At 35.3% G+C, this 24,123-nt stretch overlaps 1 protein-coding gene across 2 annotated transcripts in view; it reads left to right on the top strand.

Moving 5' to 3' along the window:
- Positions 1 to 24,123, top strand: part of RELCH (RAB11 binding and LisH domain, coiled-coil and HEAT repeat containing) — a 77,030-nt gene that overhangs the window by 24,407 nt on the left and 28,500 nt on the right. The window contains exons 3-12 of one of the 2 annotated variants that reach the window (XM_036406206.1): positions 425 to 496; positions 606 to 661; positions 776 to 889; positions 2,851 to 3,054; positions 3,144 to 3,235; positions 4,211 to 4,519; positions 8,882 to 8,957; positions 9,332 to 9,427; positions 18,126 to 18,238; positions 22,201 to 22,291. In XM_036406206.1, the coding sequence (XP_036262099.1) occupies positions 425 to 496; positions 606 to 661; positions 776 to 889; positions 2,851 to 3,054; positions 3,144 to 3,235; positions 4,211 to 4,519; positions 8,882 to 8,957; positions 9,332 to 9,427; positions 18,126 to 18,238; positions 22,201 to 22,291 (1,223 nt within the window). The remainder of the gene's footprint in view (positions 1 to 424; positions 497 to 605; positions 662 to 775; positions 890 to 2,850; positions 3,055 to 3,143; positions 3,236 to 4,210; positions 4,520 to 8,881; positions 8,958 to 9,331; positions 9,428 to 18,125; positions 18,239 to 22,200; positions 22,292 to 24,123) is intronic. The other variant, XM_036406217.2, reaches the window with a different exon arrangement.

Here is a 24,123-nt window from a genome sequence, read left to right as displayed (position 1 = left end):
ATTCACTTCATGGTTTAAGCTTTGCTACATGGAGACAGCTTCCTCTGCTGCCACAACATACTCGTTTCATTTAGATCTGTGTTCTTACTGCCTACGTACTCCTCTTGCCCCCCCAAAAAAGCAAAACATTTGACAGCATCAGCTCCTAAATATTTTCCCAAAACCTTACAGCGAGTCCTTGTCAGACAGCTTGAAATTTTGACTTAGCTAAGCTAAAGCCAGTGAAACTATGGAAAATGTTCACCAGTTTGCTTTCAGACCAACTCTGCTGCATGTGTTCATAAGTTCCATAAAGATTGCATGCTTTATGTTTAATACAAACGGTATCTTTTTTTTCACACCCATCCTTGCTTTTTATATTTTATTTTTGTTTCCCTTGCCTTGGTTGGATGCCTGTGTGTGTTTAATCCAAATCCCTGTCCAGTCCTGGAGTTTGAACTACGGAAAGCCAAGGAGACCATACAGGCCCTTCGAGCCAACCTGACTCAGGCTGCAGGTGGTGTACATAAACCTTTTCTTAAGTCTCTACTTTAAACAATGTAGAAGTAGCTGAGCTCATCCTCTCTGAGAGAGTAAAATTTAGTTACTTCTTTTTTCCTCCCCAGAAAATGAAGTTCCTTTGCAGGAACGAAAAAATTATAAATCAAGTCCTGAAATTCAGGTAGGTGGCTGGTGATAAATGAACTTTGCATGGATTTTAGTGTGAATATAACAAGCTTCCATAGTTGGAAGAAAGATAAACCCAAGATCTAGTGTGTTTTCTTTTTTTTTCCAGGAGCCAATCAGACCTCTTGAGAAAAGAGCTCTAAACTTCCTAGTTAATGAATTTTTATTGAAGAATAGTTACAAGCTTACATCAATAACATTTTCAGATGAAAATCATGATCAGGTAAAATTTCCTTGTGGGTTTGAGGTTTTTTACACACCTGCTTTCCATATTCTGATCTTGTCATAAACTCAAGTGAACTTAAGTGATTTTTCCTGTGCATGCAGTTTGCTTCATATATATGAGTTCTCTAAAAGTTAAATATGTTAGTTAGCATTTTCATATATAAACATGGTTTGAAAACACAGCAGTTTGAGCAGTAGTTTCCCAATATTTGTAGGAAGGAGACAGAGCGCTTGCATTCTTTAAAGGAAGCAAAAGAAGAAGTGAAATAGTGTGAGTTAGATGTTTTCCTTGTATTCTGGTGTGACACACATTCACTTGAAGTCAAGGATCTGGATCTCAAATGTAATCTTTTCCTTAGGTCCTACTCAGTTGACTTGTACAGGGATATACAATTTACTCATTGGTTGTTTTCTGGGGATGTGTGTGTGTGTGAGAGAGTACTTAATCACCTGTGGCATTGAGTACAGTATTGAATAAGCTCTTGGTAATAAGATGTTATCCTGGCTCTTTCCCAACATAGCTATGCTTTGATGCGTTTTTCTTAAAAGGATCAGTTTTATATCTCTGTTGGCTTACATTTGATGGCAAGAATGTTTGGAAGGTTCTAATTACATTCTGACTGTTTCTGGGTAGACAAAGCACCCAGTAATATCAACACCCAATATGTATTGATCACAAAATGGGGATATTACCAGAAGAATTAAATATGGAATTTCATCCAGTTTTACATGAAACTGGTCCTCCTAAACTTTTCCTACATTTCATATCCTAATGTGTGGAGCAAATAGGTTGTTAAATAGAATTTCTGAATCTTCCACCTCCACTGAATGTTTGCACATCCAAATACTTGTGAGAAAACAGACCCCCAAAAAGAGAAGATGAACAGTCTATCCTATTTGTGCTCTCAACTGAGAAGTTTTTGTTTTGTGAGACAATTAGAAAAAAAGAGCAAAATTATTAATTCTAAAAAGTAAATATAAACATACTGAAATTACTGTATAGTAGACACATTTTTTTCTATGTTATTCATATAATTATCTGAGAAAATAATATTTCTTCAAAGAAATGTATGTGACCAGACTATGGAAAAAATAATAGTGAAGACTGGGAACAATAGGAAAAAAGTTTAAACCAATACTTAAATTTAAAGTCGTTAAAGAGACCATCACAACTCCTGTGTAACAGTGCACAAACTTACTTGTATATACAGACATGAAATATTCTTGTGTTAATAAGATGATAAGATGTAAATGAGAAAAGAAAGAAGCTGTTTGAGACAGGAGGCCCTTGTGTTGTCTGCACCTCACTATCAGTCTTCTACAGAGCTGTTTGAGCTATATTAGACATCAGGAGGAAATTCTTCATGGAGATGTTAAAGGTTGGAATGGACTGCCCAGAGAGGTGGTAGAGTCACTGTCCCTGGAGGTGTTCAAGAAATGACTGGGTGTTGCACTTAGTGCTCTGGTCTTGTTCACATGGTGATGATCAGTCAAAGGTTGGACTTGATCTCAGAGGTCTTGTCCAGCCTAAATGATTCTGTGATACTGTGCTTGTCTTCCCTAGGGAAATTAGACCTGCACTTGTGAGTGAAATGGGAACAAAACCAATATTTCTGCCTTGTATCAACTGCATTGGCTTCTGGTAGAATTTGAGCAATATTATTTCTGATTATAAAAAGTGTTCATGTCTTAGCAAAAGAGAAAGTGACCTATGTGGTTGGAAAGGTACTCTCTCCAGTATGTTACCTAGAGCTGCCTTTATGGTCAGACTGCTTTGGTTCACAAAGTGAATCCTTCCTCTACTATTGTTTCTTGCTGAGTTATTCTTCTATCTGATTTACTACAATGCAGTCTTGATGTGATTATTTTGCTATTGCATCACCTGTGGTCAAATGAGGAAGAGAAAAGAAAATAAAAGGAAGTATATTGTATGCTTTAGTTTCTTCTATTCTTTTGAAGGATTTTGAACTTTGGGATGATGTAGGATTGAATATTCCAAAACCTCCTGACCTGTTACAACTGTACCGTGACTTTGGAAACCATCATGTTGCTGCAAGAGATGTGGTGGACGCATCAGTTGGTGTAGAAGATGATGAGTTAGAGGCTGACACTCCTGTACTCGGGACCGTCCCTGTGTTTGAAACAGCACCACAGTCAATAGAAGTAAGACTGTACAGGAGAAATGTTGCAGCTGTTTGATGTACTGCTTAACTTTATTGTACTAAACTCTTCTGTTTCTGTCTTGTGTTTAGCAATGTTTAATAGTGCAAAAATTAGAAGATCAAATTAGTGTGTTAAACAGTGAGAAATGGTCTTTGATGGAACAAATCCAAAGACTTGAAAGGTATGTTCTTATCAACCTACTTGACTCTTGATAAATGTTAGATAACTTTTCAATGTCTTTCTAACACATATATGGAACCATGACTTAGATATAGGAAATTACTGGGGATTCTTCAGGGCAGGGCGGTCTTTCCTTTTCAATACGTATTATTTGATTTAGAAAAAGGAAGAGACTTCAAACTGACTATTTCCCTGTATTACATATACAATTTAATTTTGTAACCAATTTTGTTCTTTCAGTGTGACTTCTTTATTCCTTTAAAAACCATCACTTCTGATCTGTTTTACATAGGTTTTTTTTCAATTAGCTTTATGTCACTCCTTAGTGTGACAGCTTGCAAGCACTGTCAGAAAGATGCTTGTTTTTACATCTGACATCAACACAGTATTTCTTTCTGAAGAGCAAGACTAGTAGACATGACAGTATCTTTAAACACAGCAAAAAATAAAAAGATACTTAAAAGTTTTGAGCAACCATATCATTCTGTAAGCCATAAGATATCATTCCTCTTAAGAGGTGTACTGATGCAGCTTGTGGGAAAGTGCTTAAATTTTAAGTGTCTTTATTGACTTGCATAGTTACCATTTCAAAGCCAGATAGGATAGTACATATTGATTCACCACTCTAGTATTTTGTTTTCAATCCTAGGTAGTGTTCTGTCTTGTAACAATTTGTGTCTCAGTGCTCAGATTTCATCCAGAAGGAGATAAAACTTGCTACTCACTTGTTTCATTGATTCACTCACTCAGTGTGCAACATTTTTGCTGTTACTAATTAAAGTGCTCAATGAAGCTAGTGCTTATTTGAACAGTTTGTGTGACCAAAGTTATTTGTTATAGGAATTCTTAAACATACATGAACTGAAGAATGTGTTGAGCTCTTCAGCACGTTGTCTTTATTTCTGCGCTGCAGTGGTGTGATTTGAACAGCATTTGCATGAAAGCTACAAAAATATTTCATATTTTGCTTTTTCAGTGAAATAGATCTTCTCAAGAATGAAAACTTTCCTGTGTCAACTGTTTATGGTGTAGCTCCCCATCCTTCTTTAAAACAAGTGCCTCTCACAGTCTCAGAGGACAATGGACGGTACTTGGATATCAAGAGCTCTGAGAATGACAGTAAACATGGAAACACTGAGGAAACAAGCCTTGTTTTATCAGCTGAAGTGGATTCAAGGACTTCTAAAGATGATATGCTAAATTCTGTGCCCTCTAAAGAGACAGAAAAACTGTCCTCATGTCCTCCATCATCTAAAGCTGCAGTCCACTTTGATAAACCTAATAGGTTAGTGATAAGTTGTAAACTGCATGATACTATTAAAAATTCTTGTAAAGTAAGTAGATATTTTTCTAACAGTGAAATTCTGCCAAATGAATAGATCATTTATGTTTTGAAGGCAAATAAAAGACTTAACATACCTCTAGGGTACAGTGCTGATATTTTTATATTGTTCCTAATCTCTTCAGGAAGGAGTACATATGACAAACCTACAGTTTTAGTATTAAGTTGCAGAAATTCTTTTCACTTTCTGCTTGTTTTTAAACCCAGCCCTATTTGTTGGAACAAAAAAATAGTTAAAATCAGAATAGTAAATGGGAAGACAAGAGAGTTCTGTTCTCTTTTAATTTAATAATTCTCTTCTGCTTGAAGAGTTGGGAATTTTTTTTGCGTTTTCTCTGTAGATGTGTATAACTCTCCTAGAGAGCAGAATTATTTTTCATTTACTTATTTTGTAATTATCAGAAAGATATCTAATGGCATACTGCTTTTTTGAGTTTTGATTTTGGGGCAAGCCTTCACTGGGTAGCCCGGATTCTTTTAACCAAGTTAGGGAATTCGTGTTGTGTTATTACTTGGAGACTGAGTTTGTGCTTATAAGTGTTCTTGAAAAAGCCCTTTCAACCTGTACAAGTATTTTTATAGTGAAAAGGAGAAGTGATTTGTTCATTAAGTGATAGATAAACCACTGTAGTCATCAGGAGTAACACGGATGACAAACATAATGAGGGTATGTACAGCTTGTAATTGTTACCACTGCAGATAAAGATAAGCAAGTAGCTCACCTTATGATCTTACTGTTGCTGTTTGTAGGGAAGCAGGCGGCCATCCTGCTTTGTCTTTTGTCCCTTAGCGAGCTTTTGCTGGTTTTGATACTGTAATTTGTTTCTAGAATTATCTTTCCATTTGAAAATACCAAGTAGAAATCTGTGTGACATTCTGTGCAGATGGAAAAATAAATGCAAGCTTGTAGTGGGCTGGAGAAAAGGAACACCAGAAAAAAAGAAGTTGCTAATCCTGCTAGTAATTACCTTTTCTTACAAACACTAAGAATCCTGCTTTTTCTGGATTTTCTGTACTTCTTGCACTAAGTTCAAGGGTCGGGGCTACTTTTTCAGTAATATTTTAACTTTTAGAATTGGACAGAAGGAAAGATTTCTGAATATAATTCTTTGGAGTCACATAACAAATTTATTCTCTCTTAGTTGACTATACTAGTGTTTAACAGGAAAGTAGAACAGCTTAGATTTTTCTGGCAAGTGGTCAGTGGTTTGGTTTAAGCTTTCCGGATTTTTTTCTTTTTTAAGTTTCTTTCATATCCTAGCTAAAAATCCAGATATGTGTAGTACACTACATAATACAAATATGTGTAGTAATCAAAACTTCAAGCTGTTGCTATATACATGTCTACCCACTTTCATTTGGCTTGTTGCAAGTTTCTTCTTGCTCAGATTAATGGTGAGTGCTGGGTGGCATTAAGTGCGTGAATATTAGATTGATGGTTTGGGGATAGTGAGGGTGTATATCAAAACAGGATTAAATCACTGGGTGAGGAATGAGCTGTGTATTTCTGGTGGAATTTATGATGGTAGAGACTAGACGAACAGCATTTGTTCTGCTGCTCACAGTTGTTTTAACTGCACCTAGATTTATTTGAAAAGTAGTTCAATGAAGCCGTGAATCCCCGTTGAGTTAAATTGACAGTCCCCTCAAATGCAGTTCACTGCAGAAATAAATAATGCATGTGTAATATGTAGCTATTTTTGTACTCTGCTTTGGGCTTAATATGTCAGCAAAGGGTCAAAGGAAAGCATGTTTGATACAGTGTTTTATAGACCAGTATCTAGTGCTAAATTTTCTTCCTGGATTATGCCCTAGGTTTGTAATAATGCAGTAATTTTTCTCACTGAATAATTAGATTATTTGTTAAATGTTTTGAGATCTGCAGGAGAAGCAACACAATGGAAATGCTGGATATTTATTGATTTCAATCCACATTTATTTATAGAAGACAATTACTATCATTTATTCAGAATGTACTAAGAAGGGTTAACAGCTAAGACTATCCTAGAAGGCAAGATCATTACTACTGTATGTATAGAGTGTTTTCTTGGCATAAATCTTGCCCAGATGGGAAGAGAGAAGAGGAAGTGAGCCTGCCTTGTGTGCCTGCACTCAGAGCAGCTGTGCGTGCATGCTGGCAAATGAGGACATGACCATCATTGGAAAAATGCCTCAGTTAACAGATGGCAGTGCAAAGCACTAGCAGTGGTTTAGATAGACTGCACCACATGTGTTTATTCAACTAATTTGAGGTGTGTGGTAATTTGCACCAAATACAAGGTGTTTTCTGTATACAGCAGTCCTGGCTTTTTGAATGAATTGACTCTTCTGTCCCAGAGTTATATAGAATAGAACAGTAGTGCCTGGGCTTTTTATTCATTGTACTTTCTTGTATTCAGATGTCTTCACTGCTGGCATCTGTTTGCCCTTGAAGAGACTTGCCGCTGACTTGTGTGCAAGAGGCCTTGGTCTTTTATTGTTTTTGTTCAATGTAGCCATCAAGGATTTTGTTAGACTTCATTAAGGAGAAGCTTTCTGGACTCCAAGTATAACCAGCAATTGTAAGAGGATCCACACTGCCCAGAGCTTGCTGTTATTTAACCCACAGGGTAATTCAGTGACATAATGTCATACTTACTTTTCATTCTCTGCAAAGTGGGAATGAAACTTTGCCCTTATGTAGGATTTTAATTAGGATTCCCAGTGGGAAAGGCTCTGATTTTCTGTAGAATGAATGCCAGGTTGAAGGACAGACTGGGCAAAGGGCTGGCCAAGGCCTTGCCTCTGTGTTAATGTTAAGCTGCTGCTTTGCAATGCTTGCTAATGTTCTCCCAGTGTAAAAAAACTCTACAGTCTTGAGTAGAGTCTGTAAATCTGTCACTCAAGAATATTTTACAGCATAAGGACTAACATATTGTGAAAGAGGTCTTTTACAACTTGCTACCGTTTAAGTAGTTTAGTAACTTTTTTAAAGTGAACCTTGCACAAAACCAAGCCAAATAGAATTAAAACAAGCTTCCTTCATTAAAATTTAAAATGTACTTCAAAACTCCATACCGTTAAAAAAAATTAAGCAATAAATAAAAATTCTTATTTATCATAATTTTCTAAATAGTGAGAAGAGGAAAACTGGTATATTTATTGATGTCCTTTTGAATTAGTTTAAGTAATTGTAAGTAAGAGCTTTGATTCTTAATGGGCTTTTTCAGTTGGAAAAGGGTGAATGATTATGTATTTACTGTAAGAAGTAATATGTGTCAATCTATTAGATAAAATGTATGTCCATGCACGTAATCATTTGTGTGTTGGATTTTGTGCACTCATGTGTATTTTTGAGGGTTCCAAGGTGTTACCAATTTCCACACAAAAAATAGGAGTTGCCTCCTCTCAATATCATTAGAGGACTCAAACAGCAGATGATGGAAATGGGTGAGATGCTTTCTGTGCATATTTTGGAAGACAAATGTTGTGTTTCTTCTTTAAACATAGTGGATGGAGCAGTGTTAGATTAGCATCTAAGGCCTGAGATAAGGCAGAGGAAGTTGTCATTACTGGGAATAATAGGGTGCTGCTGCTTGCCTGTTTGATGTAGTGGTCAGTAATTGTTTTCTGAGAACATTTCTGCCAAATTACCTTCTTCAGACATGGCTGTTTTGAAGCTTTTATCAGGGTTTGATATGGATGCTTAAGGCTTTGAGTAGCTTGGCTGCATTGCCTGGTGCTGGATGTGGCTGTGAGGCAGTGCCTGTGCAGATGCACCCTGTACAAGGGCTTAGACACCAGTTTAAGATTGATTTTGAGGTTCTGGCAGCTTTTGAATCCAAAGTTAGATCCCAAAGTGGCAGTTGAGCAAACTCTATCTAACTCTGAAGCTCCTAACTTGACTGACTACTCAAATGCTTTTATGCAATTTGCAGAATCAGAGCATTAAGCAAAAATATTGTTTCATGTGATTTCTGTGCCCGCCCCACCCCGTTTGCATAATTGTATGCTTCCTCTTGTATTGCCTAAGCTTCCTTTTCTTCATGATTTAGTCCTATTTTTGAATGTAGCAGCCGTTTGAAAGATGTTATATTTTTTGGAACTAAATCTAACTTCTTAATTAGGACACTCACGTTTTTTTCTTGCTACAAACAAAACACTCTAAAAGTCAAAGATAATTTTAAAACTTCTGTAGTATGAATCACTTAAACATGCTTTCTGGGTGTCATTTTACCTAGCTGATTAAACCAGCGTGAAAGGACTTGCTTTATCACCTTTCTGATTATGCTTTCTTCCCCCTCTCCCTTTTTGATGATATTTCAGGAAATTGTCACCAGCTTTCCATCAAGCACTACTGTCTTTCTGTCGGATGTCAGCAGACAGCCGTTTGGGATCAGAGGTATATTTCAGTTGACATAAACTAAAAGATCCTTCATTTTGCATGGCAGCAATAGTTAAACAAGTAATAATTGCTTTGAAACGAGACATGGAAAGATGAATCTATGTGCATGAAAGTTAAGAAATAAATATATGTTCTTAGATTTTATGCTAAATATGAAACCTAGTGATAGAGGTGTAATTACTGGGAACTTTGAGCCTCTACTCATGCTTTTGAAATTACTGACACATCAAAAACTTACAGCTTAATGTATGGGAATAAATTAAATATTTTTCTGGTAAGTGGTCAGCCTGCTGCAATTTTTGTTATTCCTTTCAAATGGCATTTTTCTGTTCCTGTTCTAAAAAAAGCAAACAAGCAACTTGGTTTTCTAGGTATCTCGAATTGCAGACAGTGAGAAAAGTGTCATGTTAATGCTGGGACGCTGCCTGCCTCATATTGTTCCTAATGTGCTGCTTGCAAAGCGAGAGGTGAGGAACCCTGAAATTTTACTCTTTTTCATCACACTATTTTGTTGTTAATTTTGAAGATGTTGTGTCTAATTTCATGAAAGTCTATTACTTGCAATCATGTTCTTACTTTTGTGCATGCATCTCTGCTCCTAGAAAATGGTTTTACACCTCTGTCAGGTGAGTTCAGCAAACCTGCATGGTATCCTAATATTCCTTCCTCTGCTTAAGGCACCTATTAGCCTTCAGCAAGACTGTTACTGTAGGTCCATCTGTTTGTGGTAGCACAGATGTTTCTGTTAGGGAAGACTATATCAATGTGCTTTGTAAAAACAGGGGCTATGAGTTCAAACATTGTTTCATTTATTTTGTCTATCAATTTAAATAAGCAATAATATTCAGGTTCTTTTGCAGCACTACATACTTCAACAAAAATAATTTTCAACAAACAAATTATTTTAATGTCTTTTCTTGGAAGCTCCATGTATCAGCCAAGTAAAGGTTCATCAAAAATATCCCTTTGTAAGGAAATGAGCAATCTTGCTTATATGTTTTCCTAAACTTTAAAATGAGAATGACTAAAAATTATGAACATGTAATGTGTATTTTGAATGTAACTGAAGGTGATGGTTTGCATAATCATTCATGCTATATAGCATACAAAAGGAAGGAAAAAAAATGTGACTGGCTTTGTTTTGCTTTGTGTAAATATTGCACATTACCATATATGTAAAAAAAACCCCATAAACTGAAGACATATAAAACAAAAATTCAGTGTCCTTATAGTTGACACTGAAATAAAGGGTTTGAAGTAGCATATCTTGTTGAGCAAGTTTTAGTCCTTGTTGACAGGACCTACAGTATGGTAGACTTAGTCATGTGTTTTGTGTCAATTAATTTTAAGGCTTTGAAAATTCCTCAAGAAATTCGTACTGATCCTGTAATCTAAAATTTTTATACCATACAAGTAATTATCAGCAGCTGACATGGTGAACTTGAGATATGTGCTATGGTTTGAAAAGTCATATAAGGCTTTATTTTTGAGGGAGTGGGGGTGTTAACTGGGTACTCTGGAAATTCTTCTGTCTTTCACAATAATTCTGTGAATGTTCCTGGATCAGTGCTTAATTTCTGAGTTCTTCTTTATTCCTTTCCTTCCTTCTGCTTGGCAGGATGTGGTATTTTGGCTCCTTTTCACAGCTTTTTGCTTCATCTGTGTAATGTATTGAATATTTTTGTAACCTTTTCTTCTGTTTCCTACTTGGTTCCTTCCTAGGTTGTTTTACAGTGAAAGTTATATTTGATTACATGTATTTTTGCCCTAAATTATCTGCTTCAGTTTAATTGAAAAAGCCACAGATCACAATTGAGTAATTGCATTACATGGGATGCTTAATGTTTCAGTAATTGAAATTTCTTTCAAAAATATCTTCTTTTAGTTCCCTGCCACCTTTTGCTATAACTGTTTTTAATGTTCTTTCTGATGTAGTCATGGAACTTGAAGGAAAAGTTGGGTAGACCATCTGTCAGTATTTACACTAATCAAATTATGGAAAGCTAACCTAAGAACTAGGCTGTCTTCAGCAAGGTATAACTTTGAGTCTTGTCCGTAAAGAACCTTATAATGAGACTTTTGCACAGAGAAGTGGTGTAAAAATATACCTCAAAATCACTAATTTGAGAAAGAGGTGTAACAGGTTCAGATCACAATGCAAAGTTCTCACCAGTCTGTTCTGAAACAAGAATGGTAGTATTTAAGATCTTACACTATCAATATATTAGGATGAGAGTTAAGCATAATTTTTTGATGACTCCCTGAAATGTCTTTGTTCTTTAAGCATCTGTCATGTTGAAATTGCTTGCAAAATCTTAAGCTGAAAATTATATGCTATGCATCTTCATTTTGGAAAAACTGAGTTTGCAGAGGCTGACGGTCTCTCAGTAGTTGTTGTCCTTTAGCAGAGATTCAGAAACCATTTTTCCCATGCTTTTAAGCATATTAAGATCAGTAGCAGTCTGCCTGATCCAGTAGTAAGTGTTCTGGCAAATATTATAGTTGACATTTCTGAAATTATTTATTTTTGTGTATTGGTGCAGCTTTAATTGTTCTTCAGTGTCTGTAGTTTAGGTTCCAATGGAAGGTAACAAGAAGGAAATACACAGTATTGAGTAGGGTGGCTGAGGGAATAATTTCAATTGTTTCTAAAAAAAGCAGTTCCAACTGTGTAAAATCAGTAATGCATCATACAGGAAAATTGCCTCAAAGCAATTCATAATCATCAAAATTCATGTAACAACAAGTAAATTTAATTTTGTTTTTATCTCTAACGTCTAGGTTATCTTAACTCCCTGAAAACATCTATGTCAATATTTAGATTTGTGTATGAATGCAGTCACAAATAAAGGAGATGTTGCGATCCAAGTAACAGTTAAGTGGAATGACCAGTAACAAAATGCTAAAAGCCAATACTTAAAAAAAAAAAAGGCCATTGTTTGGGGTGCAGTCTGTGATAATACTTCTTGAAGATAAGCACCTTGGGTTCATAAAAATTGATCTACATTGTAATCTGCTTTCTCAATTGTCATCACTTAAAATACATTAACAATACAAAAATTGCAAAAGTAAAATCAGCCACCTTCTATTTGTTAACAGATGTACCATAGAAAAATTCCTTTGGGTAAAATGCAATTAGAGAGAAGCAGTCTTTTAAAACTTTTGTAGTAACTAATCAGTGCAATACTCATTTTTCACACTTTTTAAGCTGTTAAAGTCAATGGGTTTTTGTCAGGAAACAAGAGTAACCTTGTTTGTACATACAACTTCCATACTCTGCAGTATATAATCCTTTAATGGAGTTTGGCCCAGAGTAAACTTTTTGCTTAAGATCTTATTAGTCTTGTTCTTAATCAGCACTTTTATTTAATTATTTACATCTTTAATCTCACCCATTATTCCAGTGTTAGTCTTTAACTTCTTTTGTGTTATGCAGACTTAGCACAATCATGATAGCAGTGGTCTACTGAATATGCACCACTAAATAGTTATACTGCGAAACTGTTATTTATAGAGAGTTCAACATGTTAAGAATAGAGTTCTGCTTTTATTTGTTTGTAAAGTTGAAGCAAAGATTATGTTAAATCTTCAGACTCTGAATTGATGCCGTTCTCAACTCCACTAGATCTCCACTGTAGATTGACAGTAATCACATTAATGTGTGGTAACTGCACGTAAATATCACCAAGGCACTTTAATTCTCTGGCATGTCTCTTAAAACACAGTAGAGTTGAGTATCTTACTATGAATTTTCATCTCAGGCTTATGCTTTAAAAGCCATTAAATACTGGCTTTGCTAAAGAAATGCAAAACAAGACTGTGTCAGATCTTGGCAGTATACTTAATTGTTTGCTTCCAGGGGTTGTGTCTAGCAGATTTCATCATGGCTGGATATGGATAAAGGTACATAAACCTGAGTTGCAGAGCATGAAAATTGTCAGTTGTCAATATCTCCTACGTGACCATTTTAATTTCCCATTATAGGGGAGAATAAAGAAATCTAAATTAACAATTACAATACTATGTTACTCTGTAAAACTTAGATTGCAGTAGATTTCTATAGGTGATGTTTCTAAAAACAGGGGTAGTATTGCCCACAGCCTGTTTGCTGGTCCTTTTATGTGGTCCTTTTCTTGCTGGTCCTTTTCCATGCTGGTTTTGGCTTGCAGGGCTGTTTTGTTCAGGGGATGAGGGTGTACATGAGACATAACGATATTTTAAGTCCTTTAGTTCCCTTCTGCTCAATATGAGGGCTTAGTGCAGTTTCCTTAGAGTAAAATAGCTCAGTCTCATAGAGTATCCTTTTCATCTCTAGTCTGAAAGCCAATGTCTTTCAACACTTGGCCTGTAAAGCTTAGATAGTTCATGTTGTGAGGAGTTGAATTTGATGTTTATGAATTGAATTGCCAGCTTTTGTTGTATCACAAACTTTTGTATGTGTGTTTTCAAATAAACAGTAGATACAGACAAAGAAGTATAAAGTTTTTTCACACTCACACCCTACCATTGATTCTTATGTAAAAACATCCCTTTGGCATCTCTGAGAGGCTTACTTTGGATCCTGGAATAATAGTCTCACCCCATGAAAGGTAATTAGAGCTGTGATTTTAATATTGGTAAGATTAGTGGTACAAAGTTTTGAGTCATGCGTTAATCCTATGATTAATTTTTTTTTTTCATTTTAAATTAAAAGAATAAATTTGGAACTTTAAATACATTCTTGCCCAAGACAGTTCCTATCAGTACTTTGTTGTACCTGCAGCTATTTCAGTTGCAGACAATAAGATTATTTAATTTTATTTACTTGTTGTCAGAGGCTACAGAATAATTTTAGTTACAGAATAATTTTAGCACAGTATTGGGTCACGATGTAAGCATTGACCATTAAAGAAGATTAAAAGGCAGACATTAACAAAATTGATCATGTCATCCTGGTTTATATATTGTTGCCTGCAATATTAATACATTAATATTTGGAGTAATAAAAATATTATTATTTAAACCTACTGAAGTAACCAGTCTTGACACTTAACACTAGTTAAATTTATTCTTTGAGGTAATTATTTTGCTTATACAAACTCCAGCAAGAAGACAGTAATTAGTGAGAGCAATAAGATGTAGAAGACTTGTTGGAATGTTTAGCAAAACGTTGTTATAATGATGGAAACAAAACTGACAGAAAAGTCCTTGCTACCTTCTGAGATGCTCACTATATGATGCACTTTTAAAAAACCCAAAATTTAATATTTTATTGTAATACTTTTAATACGTAGGAGGAACTGTAGGCATGTAGTTTAGATGGTACTTATTACTATTAAAAATCCATGTTCTTTTGTCTGTAATGAAGAGCGAGCTACTCTGTATGTCCATGTAAATGTTGCCTTTATTGATAACTTAACTCAAATAGTGAATCCCTTTCAAAGGTAGTAGAACAAGTTGTTGTAAGTTAGGAAGAAATTGTCCAGAGATACTATGGTGAGAAAAATGTGAGTTTTTCTTTAGAGAGACCTACATGGAGAGTTACAGAGAAGCAGAGCAGAGGGAAGATGGGCTGTTTCAATTCTCCTGTGCAGTGTGTTAGGTCAGCCTCAGAGCATTATCTGTCAGTCACCTGTATGTAGCTTCTCTCACAGTAAAACCAAAATATCTTCTTTCTCTCCATTCTGCATCTGGGTAGCTCACAGGTATAAACTGCCTCACATTGGAATTTGGCTTTTCAATAGGAGAGGTGGAACCTGTGACACATAATGTTATATTGCATCAAGCTGCAAGTGCCAACAATGTTACGATATGAGTCTGCTTGGAATCTAATGGGAAAACAGTATCAAAGCTCTGGAAGTCACTCTTCTTGCTATGGTCATGAGTCACTAGTCACTCCTGTTGACTAACACCAACACAAACTACCAAAACTCATGTTCTGAACTCAAAGGCAAAAGAGAAAACAAGGACTTGGGGATGAACAGAATGTTTAGGAAAGTTCCCAAATTAAATAGAGGGAGAGTTGTTGGGTTTTTTTTGAAACTTAACTTCTTGCTTTATGACTGTCAGCACAAGTGGTATTCCTTCCCAAGGAATGCAGAGTGTTTCAAATAGTACTGGAAGTCCACTCCTTGATTATTAATAAATATATAGAGTCTCCAATACCATGTTGTGAACTTTTCTCTTGAATCTAAACAGCCAAATACTAATCTTACCATGTTTTATTGGAAAATTGCTGCTTCGTATTGCTTCTCTGCTGGTTTAAAGAACGAAAAATCTGAGATTTGTAAAACAAATCTACAGCAAAGGCGTGACCCTTAGCACCAGGAAGAAATGAGCTCAAACCTACCAGTAGGTTGTTTTTTTTCTTAATGCTCCTGCATGTCCTGAGAAGAATCTGCCCCTTATAAGTCTTTGGGAGACTTCACTTGACCTGTTTGATCCCTCTGTATAGCAGTTTTGTTCTTCTGGTCCCACAGTCCCCTTTGCTTCCAGTTTTACCTTCGTGTCCCTGAGGGCTTTAGGGAGCACAGAAAACACTGTGTGAGACTTCTCACTGTTTCTCCACTCCCGTTAATAGAAGGAGCTGTAGAAGCCCTGATGCAGCGATGCAGAGAACACTCTCTTCTCCCATAGTATGCATGAGAGAATGTGACCAATGGACGAGAAAATACAGCTAATTCCATCAGCTAGAATAACCAGCTTGCTGCAAGGTAAAGAACCAGCCTTGTATCTGCCCATGTCAATGCTGTTAGGTTACTCATTACCTTTCAGACACAAGGCAGTAGTTTCTAGGTGAATATTCTCAGGTGTTTTCCTTTCACGTAGACTCAGCTGAAAAAAGACCATGTTAACTTCTTAAATTCTGTAAGAAGCTTAAAAATACCCCACCTCATGGTACTGCTTTAAAATCTAGCAGTAGTTCTGAATAAGCAGTTGAGGTTTTTGAGTAGGTACTCAAACATGCTAAGGAAGTGAAATCAATGTGTTGGTTTCAGTAGATGAAACAAAAATCCCATTAATGTCCCATTTCATGGAGGATAGTCTTTGTCAAGTTTTTCATAGGAGTATTTAAGAATACTTCCAAGAGCAGTTGAATAATGTGAATTTAGAGTAGATTTCAGAAAGTTAGGTTTCACTAAAGTAACAGATGTATATTTAGCTTTAAGTTTTTAAGTGAGCTTTAGTCTTTATAGTAGTAATTTTGTTCTGTATCTACAAATTGCGATCAGATTTCCTATTTAAAAGATGTTAGTTTAATGTATAAGTAGTGTTATTTAGAGTGGTGTTGAGGCGGATATTATTTTAGAAATATTCTTTCAAGTCTTTTTGAATTAACGCGGCATTTGCAGGAGAGAAAATTCTGTGCAGTTCAAAAAGATAAATTAAATAAGTTAAATCCTCAGACTTCTCATAACTTTAAATGGGCAAAAATTTCAAGTAAAAATAATGAGGTCTAACATGAAGATTCTAGAGGGAAAGAAGCTCTCAGCTGAAGAAAGTTATTTAGTTGTTCATGCAATTTAATTTGTCAAGTTCCTTTAATGCAGGTCTTCAGTTCATGCTGTGTTGAGCGACACTTATTTAAAAACAACCCCAGTTACTCTTAAAAAAGTATTTAAGAACTGGAAATGTTCAAAGTATTCAAATTTATTTTTCATTTCTCCTCTCCTTTTAGATTTTTTTAAGTGATAGGTAGGATATTTCCATGTTGTCTCCTCTGTCATAAATTCTCTAATCTGTATCATAATTGAGTTGAATATTGCCAGTATATCTTCCAGAGTCACAGAATGTTAAAACGCAGTTCAGGCTGTGTCTTGGTCATCTTTGGAGATGGAAAATAGCACATGGAGTAGAATTCTTGTAAAATGAAAAAAAAACGACAAAAAAAGCTTGTCAGGAGTTGGCTAGCTTAGGCACTGCTCTAAAATGGAGTCTTGTTCTATGTTTAATATAAATAGAGCTCGGGCTGTTTAGGAAAATACAGGGTTGAGCAGTGAGGATGTTGTCAGTGGTGTTTCCACAGGTCCACAAGAACATCATGATTAGATCTCTTTGAATATCTGCAAGAAGAAATTTGCACCTCCCTGCAAAGTCATTCTAAACAACCACAGGTTTTTCCAGGTTTTGTATAATTTCTCCTACTAATGTTAGATGTGTTTCCCACTGTCACCTGCTTATTTGTCTCAACTTAATAATTCACAAAAAGTCTTTCTGCTGAAAATTGCTCCTAAGTACACAGCAAGCGTGCAAGGTAATCTCCAGATTACTTGCCCATGTTTTTTTCCAGACACTGAGGTTTTTTCTTCTTTTTTTCCTGACCTCCCAGTGTGATGTTTCTGTCTCTAAGATATTAAATCATTTAAAAACTGTCTGGCTTTCAAATTCAGTTGGAGTAAAAGCTCACATCAACAAGGTCAAGGGAAGGGACTTCCAGACAATGTTTTAGAAACATTTGGTTCTTCTGGGAATGAATACCATGAGCTTTGTAGGCATATTTAGAAAGGAGGAGGCCTTCACTATGAAGATCCTTCTATTTTCTCTCCATGTTTTACACAGTATTTTCTTTGTAATTTATTCTTTTAAGGGGTTTTAATTACTCCAAAAAGAAAATTCAGCTTCAGAGATCACTTTTGTATGGAAAAAAAAAATCATAGAACCTTTACAAAAATCAGATAATTGTCAGTCAACACAAAATCTGTCTGCAGTCACCATTACCAATGTATGTTTCTCAATGTTTATTTTTTCCAACTTGTGCACAAAACCATGTGGGTGTTTAATTTGAAATTTTAGTCTTTAACTCCTTGGCATTTTTTCATAGGAGCTTTATTTCATAGTTGTCTGTGGAGCTTCAGTTCAGTAGGTAGTGAAAACAGTTGAAACCATGATTGTCCTCTAATTCTGGTTACAGGTGACCTGCATATGTTAATTGTAATCTTTGCAGAGCTTTTCATTTTATGTGCTGATTCTCCCCTGATTTTTCCTAGCAGGAAAATCATTCTAACTTTTGTAGACCTTCACTTTCCTCAAGTCACTTAATAAGACATCAGGACTCCAAAGTATCTTTTCTAACTGTTTTGATGTTATGTGATTTTAGATTATCTTCTTAGTTTCTTGTGCAGTAAATGAATGTATGCCCAAAGCAATTTTACTTTGTTTGGTTTTCCCCTACCCACAACTTTTTAGGAATTGATCCCACTCATACTGTGTACAGCCTGCCTCCATCCTGAACCCAAAGAGAGAGATCAGCTTCTGCACATACTGTTCAATTTGATCAAACGACCAGACGATGAGCAAAGGTGTGTTGGCGCTTGTGTGATATGGGACAAGCAGGAACTTTTTTGTCTGTGCAAGCAGCAGAACTTGTAAAAATTGGATATTATTGGGTGATATTAAACAGGTTTTGTTTAGCTGGTGTTTTGCTTATATAGTGTTGACAAATTTATGCCAAGTTCAGGAGTTTTCCTTTGCATGATCTGTACTTCCATTTACTGAATTGTAAGAGTGTGCTTGTAAGATAGAGTGTAATTTCAGTTCCTTTTTCTGTTCAAAGATGAATTTTTTGCTGAATATTTTGCTGTTTTGCTAAAATGATTTTTAACATCCTAATTCTTAGCACTGGTTGATGTAGAAATCAAAACAGCTTTTCTTTTAAAATCTGTGTTAGTGATCTACATGTTTGTTCAGATGACCACCACATTTCTTTAGGGAAAATAGTGCTCTTTCTACCTCTGGCTCATTAATATGGTGGCAGTAAAAAAGTCAGAAGAGTGTAGCAGTGATCTAGGTCTGACAAGTGTTAAGGACGTTGTTTCATTTTGGTTAAGCTTCTGAAACAAATTACACCTTTTGTTCTATAAATTTAATTCTTCCCTAGTGCACAGGAAAACTTTATACTGATCTTGATGAAAATATCCTTAAGGTTGAAAGACAGTACCCAAGCTGGTATGTTTCCTTCTCTTAACTGTGGAACCACTTTTCGTGTTCAATCTGTAGCTCTTCCATTATTTTTGTTAGAGATGTTTTGGAAAGCATCTGTATCCTTTGTTGCTCTACGCTGTCTTCAGACAAAATAGGCTTTATCAAATTAGGTGGAAAGCATTTCTTTTGGAGACTCTCCAAAACTGAAGTGTTCAGGCATCTTTTTAAACCATTCTCATGTAAAATCTAGAGATTAGGTATAATTGAAAGCCATGGCTTTGGAGACAAAAAAAAAAAAAGCTTAAACAAAAGCAACTTGTAGCATAGTGGCACCATGTAGATTGAAATTACAAAAAGATGCAGTCTTGGTTCTACTTCAGAGTCATTAGAAATCTGCTTCTGAAGTGTTTTAAATGTCCCAGTAGATTGAGAAGCTAAAATAATTTGTGGTTGAAGGGGAAGGAAATTGCATGTCACTTGGAGTCTCTTGTGATTAATTTGTTACAGGATTGGTGGCCTATCAAGTAGATTTCTCATATCCCCCATAGGTGCATTAGGTGTGTCTATTCCAGCAGTTAAGAAAGAAGAAAAATCTTTTTTCCTTGAATTTGTTCCATTTTTGTTCAGAATTAGAGATTTATATATAATAATAACTTGTTTCCATGAGAAATCTGGGAAAAATAGTCTGCCATAAACTCTAGGACAAAGCATGCATATACATACTATACATTTGCACACATAGAAATAACAATTGCTTTTGAAGGTGCCATAATCTGATGGAAAACCAATTGAGATTCCATGAATAAAAGATATTCTGAATAGTAATTAAATAGAACATACTTTTTCAGAATTTAAGAGGGGTTATATTTATAGATTTCTATGGAAGTGTATTATGCATGCTTTGTTTTTATCTAAATACATTTAAATAATATGTTAGAAGTCTTGTGCAATATGAAGTGAGGAAAGACATTCAGGTTTAATCACCAGAACGATGATGTTAATTATCTCGTTACTTGTTTGCTTTCTGCTGTACTCTACAGGCCTACTACATTGTCCCTTGATGTGGCAGTTGATTAGTTGACATTTTTAATGTGCTAAATGCGAGAGACTGAAATGTGACATTGCATTTCTAAGAATTAACCCATTAAAAGAAATATTTTGTTTTACAATGTCCAATATCTGAAGTATGTTAACGATTATGCAGAAAGCCTGGATTATACCTCTTGCCCATGTGAGATGCATTTTGGTGTTTGGCATATTTCTGTAGTCTTGTACACTAACATTTTATTTGACAAGGCCACTTCTATCATCATGGCTTTGCTCATTAATGTTCCATTCAACTTTTAAAAATGCCTATCAAATTCTCTTCTGCAAAGGAGCAAAAATGTGTTCACATAACCTCCTTTTTGTACAATTATGTTAGTTTTGGAGGCTAGGAGTCATAATGAAGTGAGTTTAATGTTTGACTCTAATAGGACAAGATTAAAAGGTTGCTTCAATCGCCTTTTATTCAGATCCTTACAACTTTCCTTTCCCTGAAATGCTGACTGTTATATGCTGTTAAAATGGTTGCAATAAAATATTTAAAATCTTATTTTAAAATATTTTTGAAATATCTTCAAATTCTCATCTTGGTAGGTAGGGCAGAAAGAAATCTGGCTTAATTTTGAGATTTCATGGAACTTTAAAAAAAAGATTCGATGTAAGAAAAAATATTTTGTTTTATCCCATTTATAATGCAGAAAACTTCAAGTGATTACTGTGTTCTGCTATTTTCTAATGTCTTAAAAATATATATTCTCTTACCCAGTTCTGTGATTAGGTGCAGTGTACAGAACCAAAGACAGTAATTCAAATGCCTATTTTGTTTGCAGTAGAACTGAGAATTACCACAGGCTTTTGTCTCCATATTGCTATCAGCTGTTGATTTCTTGAGTCTTACCTAATCATTTTTGTTTTCTCCTTACTTTTTACCTTAATCAAAGGCCTAGTTCTGTCAGTGTGACAGAGAGGTAAAAAACCCAAACGCACACAACACATAAGAGCTTGCTCTGATTGTTGGCATAAAGAATGCTGGGATAAAAAAAACCCAACTTTTTGATAGGATCTTTCTCCTAAAAAATTCTTAAAGTGAATGAGTCTTTTTTTGATGGGGTATGTTCTCTAAGGGGTTAGAAGATAACCAGCAGAATCTCTGCCTTTCAACCTTAAGGGGATGCTATTGGTACAGAAAATATTTAGGAGTCTAGTCATTACACTAAAATGGTAACAATTCTGGCTTACATTTCACAGAGGAATAATAATAAACTCTGAGTGGTGTCCCAGTATTACTGAGGAAGTGATAAAATTGAGTTTCATGTCCACACGTTATCATTTGAAACTGGGTATTTAATAATTCATGTAGCCTCTAAAGGTAAATAGAATTGGTGAATTGCATTCAAAGTTGGTACTATTCCAATCCTATCAACAGGAAAAATAGAAGTAAAAACATCTTAGGAAGATAGACAGTCATTAAATAAAATACCACAAATGACAATTTAATACAGTCTTACTGAAATTTTATAAATACCTCTGTGCCTATAAAATTAATGGAACAATGGCAATCTCTTGCAAACTTTAATGAAAGGTAAAAAAGTATAAGAATATGAACACAAATAACAGGTGATCATAGATCCTACTGGTTGATTACTTGCTTTCCTTTTTTTAGTGGGCTTTAGAAGATTTCTCACAAGTGTGAAGTTCAGTATTTTGTGAGATGACAGTAACTTGCATGTCAAAAGGTTGCAAAACTATGTCATAAAAGAAATAAGCTGCTTGCTCGGAAGAAAGTTCATTAAATCTCACAAATGCTTCTAAATAAAATCAATTTGCTTCACTGAAATACTGATAGTATGATAGTATTAGGTAATTTAGATCCTTTTACTGCATGACAGTATTCAGTACTAAGAATTAAATGAGAAATTTAGTCAGTCCCAATCTCAGACTTTAGAAAATCAGAAATACCCAAATCAGAGATTCTCAGACTAGTTTATGGAGTTGAGGATCTGCAAGGTTTTGGAAAAGGCATTCTGAGTATAAAACAAGGTAAAAATCATAGAATAGTTTGGGTTGGAAGGGATGTTTGAAGGTTATGTAAGCAAATCCCCACCCTGCAATGAACAGGGATATTAGCAGCTTTCAATTTAATATTTAGTCTATAAGTCAGTGTGGATGGTCTGAAATCTTGACTGCAGACAACTACCTATTGCCTGTCAGCATGTGCTTTTCCTGACTTAAGGAATATATGTTATATATTATAAAACTTTATAAACAGGTTAAAGCTTTACATTTATCTTTTCAGACAGATGATACTGACTGGGTGTGTGGCATTTGCCCGACATGTTGGACCAACACGTGTAGAAGCTGAACTTTTACCACAGTGTTGGGAGCAGGTAACTGATTATTGTTTGCTTTATGCTCCAAAATCAGTTAGAAGTTCATAAATTTGAGTTTTACTTGTTCAAGGGAGAGGTTTTGGCTTTGGTTTTCAGAAAGATATTTGCATGTTCTTTGTTCTCATCATATATATTTTTATTTAATATTAAAAACACCTCAGTAGCAGAAAGCTTATTAAAGACTATCTGGAGAGATTTTAGTTACCTGCTTGTACCTGAATAAGCTTGTTATATTGAAGTGTAGATAAGCACATGTTCTTCATCAGTGTTGTTAACATATTGCTAGGTAGGTACTTTTATAATTTTTGCTCTGCCTTCCAGCCTGTTGGAAATCCATTTTCATTCAAAGATTTTATTTGCTGATTTTTTTTAATGTTGTATTAAGTCCCTGGAGCAGTGGCCACACCAACTAGTTTAAATTCTTAAAGAGAAAATCAAAGACCAAAGTACTCATAAGCAAGTCTCTCATAGATGAGATGAGCCTGAAGTTTACATCTCTTGTAGAATCACAGTGATCTTTTTCACAGATACTCCAAATTAATAGAAATAACTGAACAACCAAACAGAAATGTTTTTACTTTTTCATCTGAGGCATGGAAGCAGAACAACATGAGTTCAGGTGAAAATCTGTTGTATTTTCATACCACAGGGAAGGAAAGGGAGTTCTCATTGCCTGAGAAGACAATGAATAACTAAGCCATGACGGAGTGGGAATGCCTGCTTTGATGGCAGAGTCTTTCTGGTCTGGTAGTTTGCTACTGTTCCTTGCATAACACAGCAATCTGTGTTTCCCAATAAAGTCTAAGCTTTAATAACCTTAATGCTTTCTGACAGTAGAAGTATGAAATTATATGCAGCATTTGTGCTTGTTGTGAATGACTGATGTATCTGTTGATTAAGTGAAGGTCTCATGACAGTAGTAGTTTGAAAGAGCCATACAAAGAATTCTGTATTTTTGCCTAATTTTGTAAGCAACATTTTGTTTTCTTAGTCCTCATGAAATTTAAACTGTGATTGAAAAAAAACTATCTCACCTCAGAAGAGCACATTTTTCTCATCCACTTCTTGCTAATTGCTGAAGCAAAAGAGAAACGAGTCCAACTGTACAAGAAGAGCATCTCAGACTGCCAAGTCATATGGCATAGTGCACTTAATGCAGTTTGCCAGACTTTGTTTGGCAGTACTGGAAACAGGTCATTATTTTTTCCAGCTGAAATTTTCTCCAGCTGAATCTCACGGTCACAAGTCTTGAGTTTATAGAAGGAACTTTAGTATAAACATAATTTTCTACTTTTTGCAGTAGATGTGTAAATCATGAAAAGGATTCATGCTCTTGGTCTCCAACCAAAATCTGTTTACAGATGCAGAGGTCTGGGCCCTCAGGAAGTTCATCCTTTTCATTGGTACATTGTGGAGCTCAGTTATCAGGCTAGTCTTTTTAAACTCTCTACCTGCTCTTTTGCAGGTAAAATTTGGTAACTGACTCAGTTTAGTTGAAGGCTCTGTGAATGCTAAAAGGGTCACTCAAAACTGGTGACCAGTTATTGGCTTCCAAAATTACTAAAGACAAAAGGAAAATAAATAATAATAAACATTTTAGTTACATTTAGTTTCCAAGGGCTACTCATCTTCTCTGAACACAAACCTGACAGAAATTTCAGTCTTTTTCCTCCAGTATGTGTTTGTAATATCACGGTGATATTTGTATTGCCATGCTAGACTACCTAAAACCTGTAGGGGGATAGAATATAAGAAAATACAGTGTCGGAAGTAATCTTACCCCTAAGGAGTTGCAGCTGAGCCAATTATCAAAGATTAGGAAGAGGCCT

This window comes from Molothrus ater, chromosome 1 (assembly GCF_012460135.2).
Source record: "Molothrus ater isolate BHLD 08-10-18 breed brown headed cowbird chromosome 1, BPBGC_Mater_1.1, whole genome shotgun sequence".
NCBI classification, from domain to species: domain Eukaryota; kingdom Metazoa; phylum Chordata; class Aves; order Passeriformes; family Icteridae; genus Molothrus; species Molothrus ater.
The sequence above is the reverse complement of the archived record's forward strand: the minus strand, read 5'-3'. Positions and strand labels throughout refer to the sequence as shown.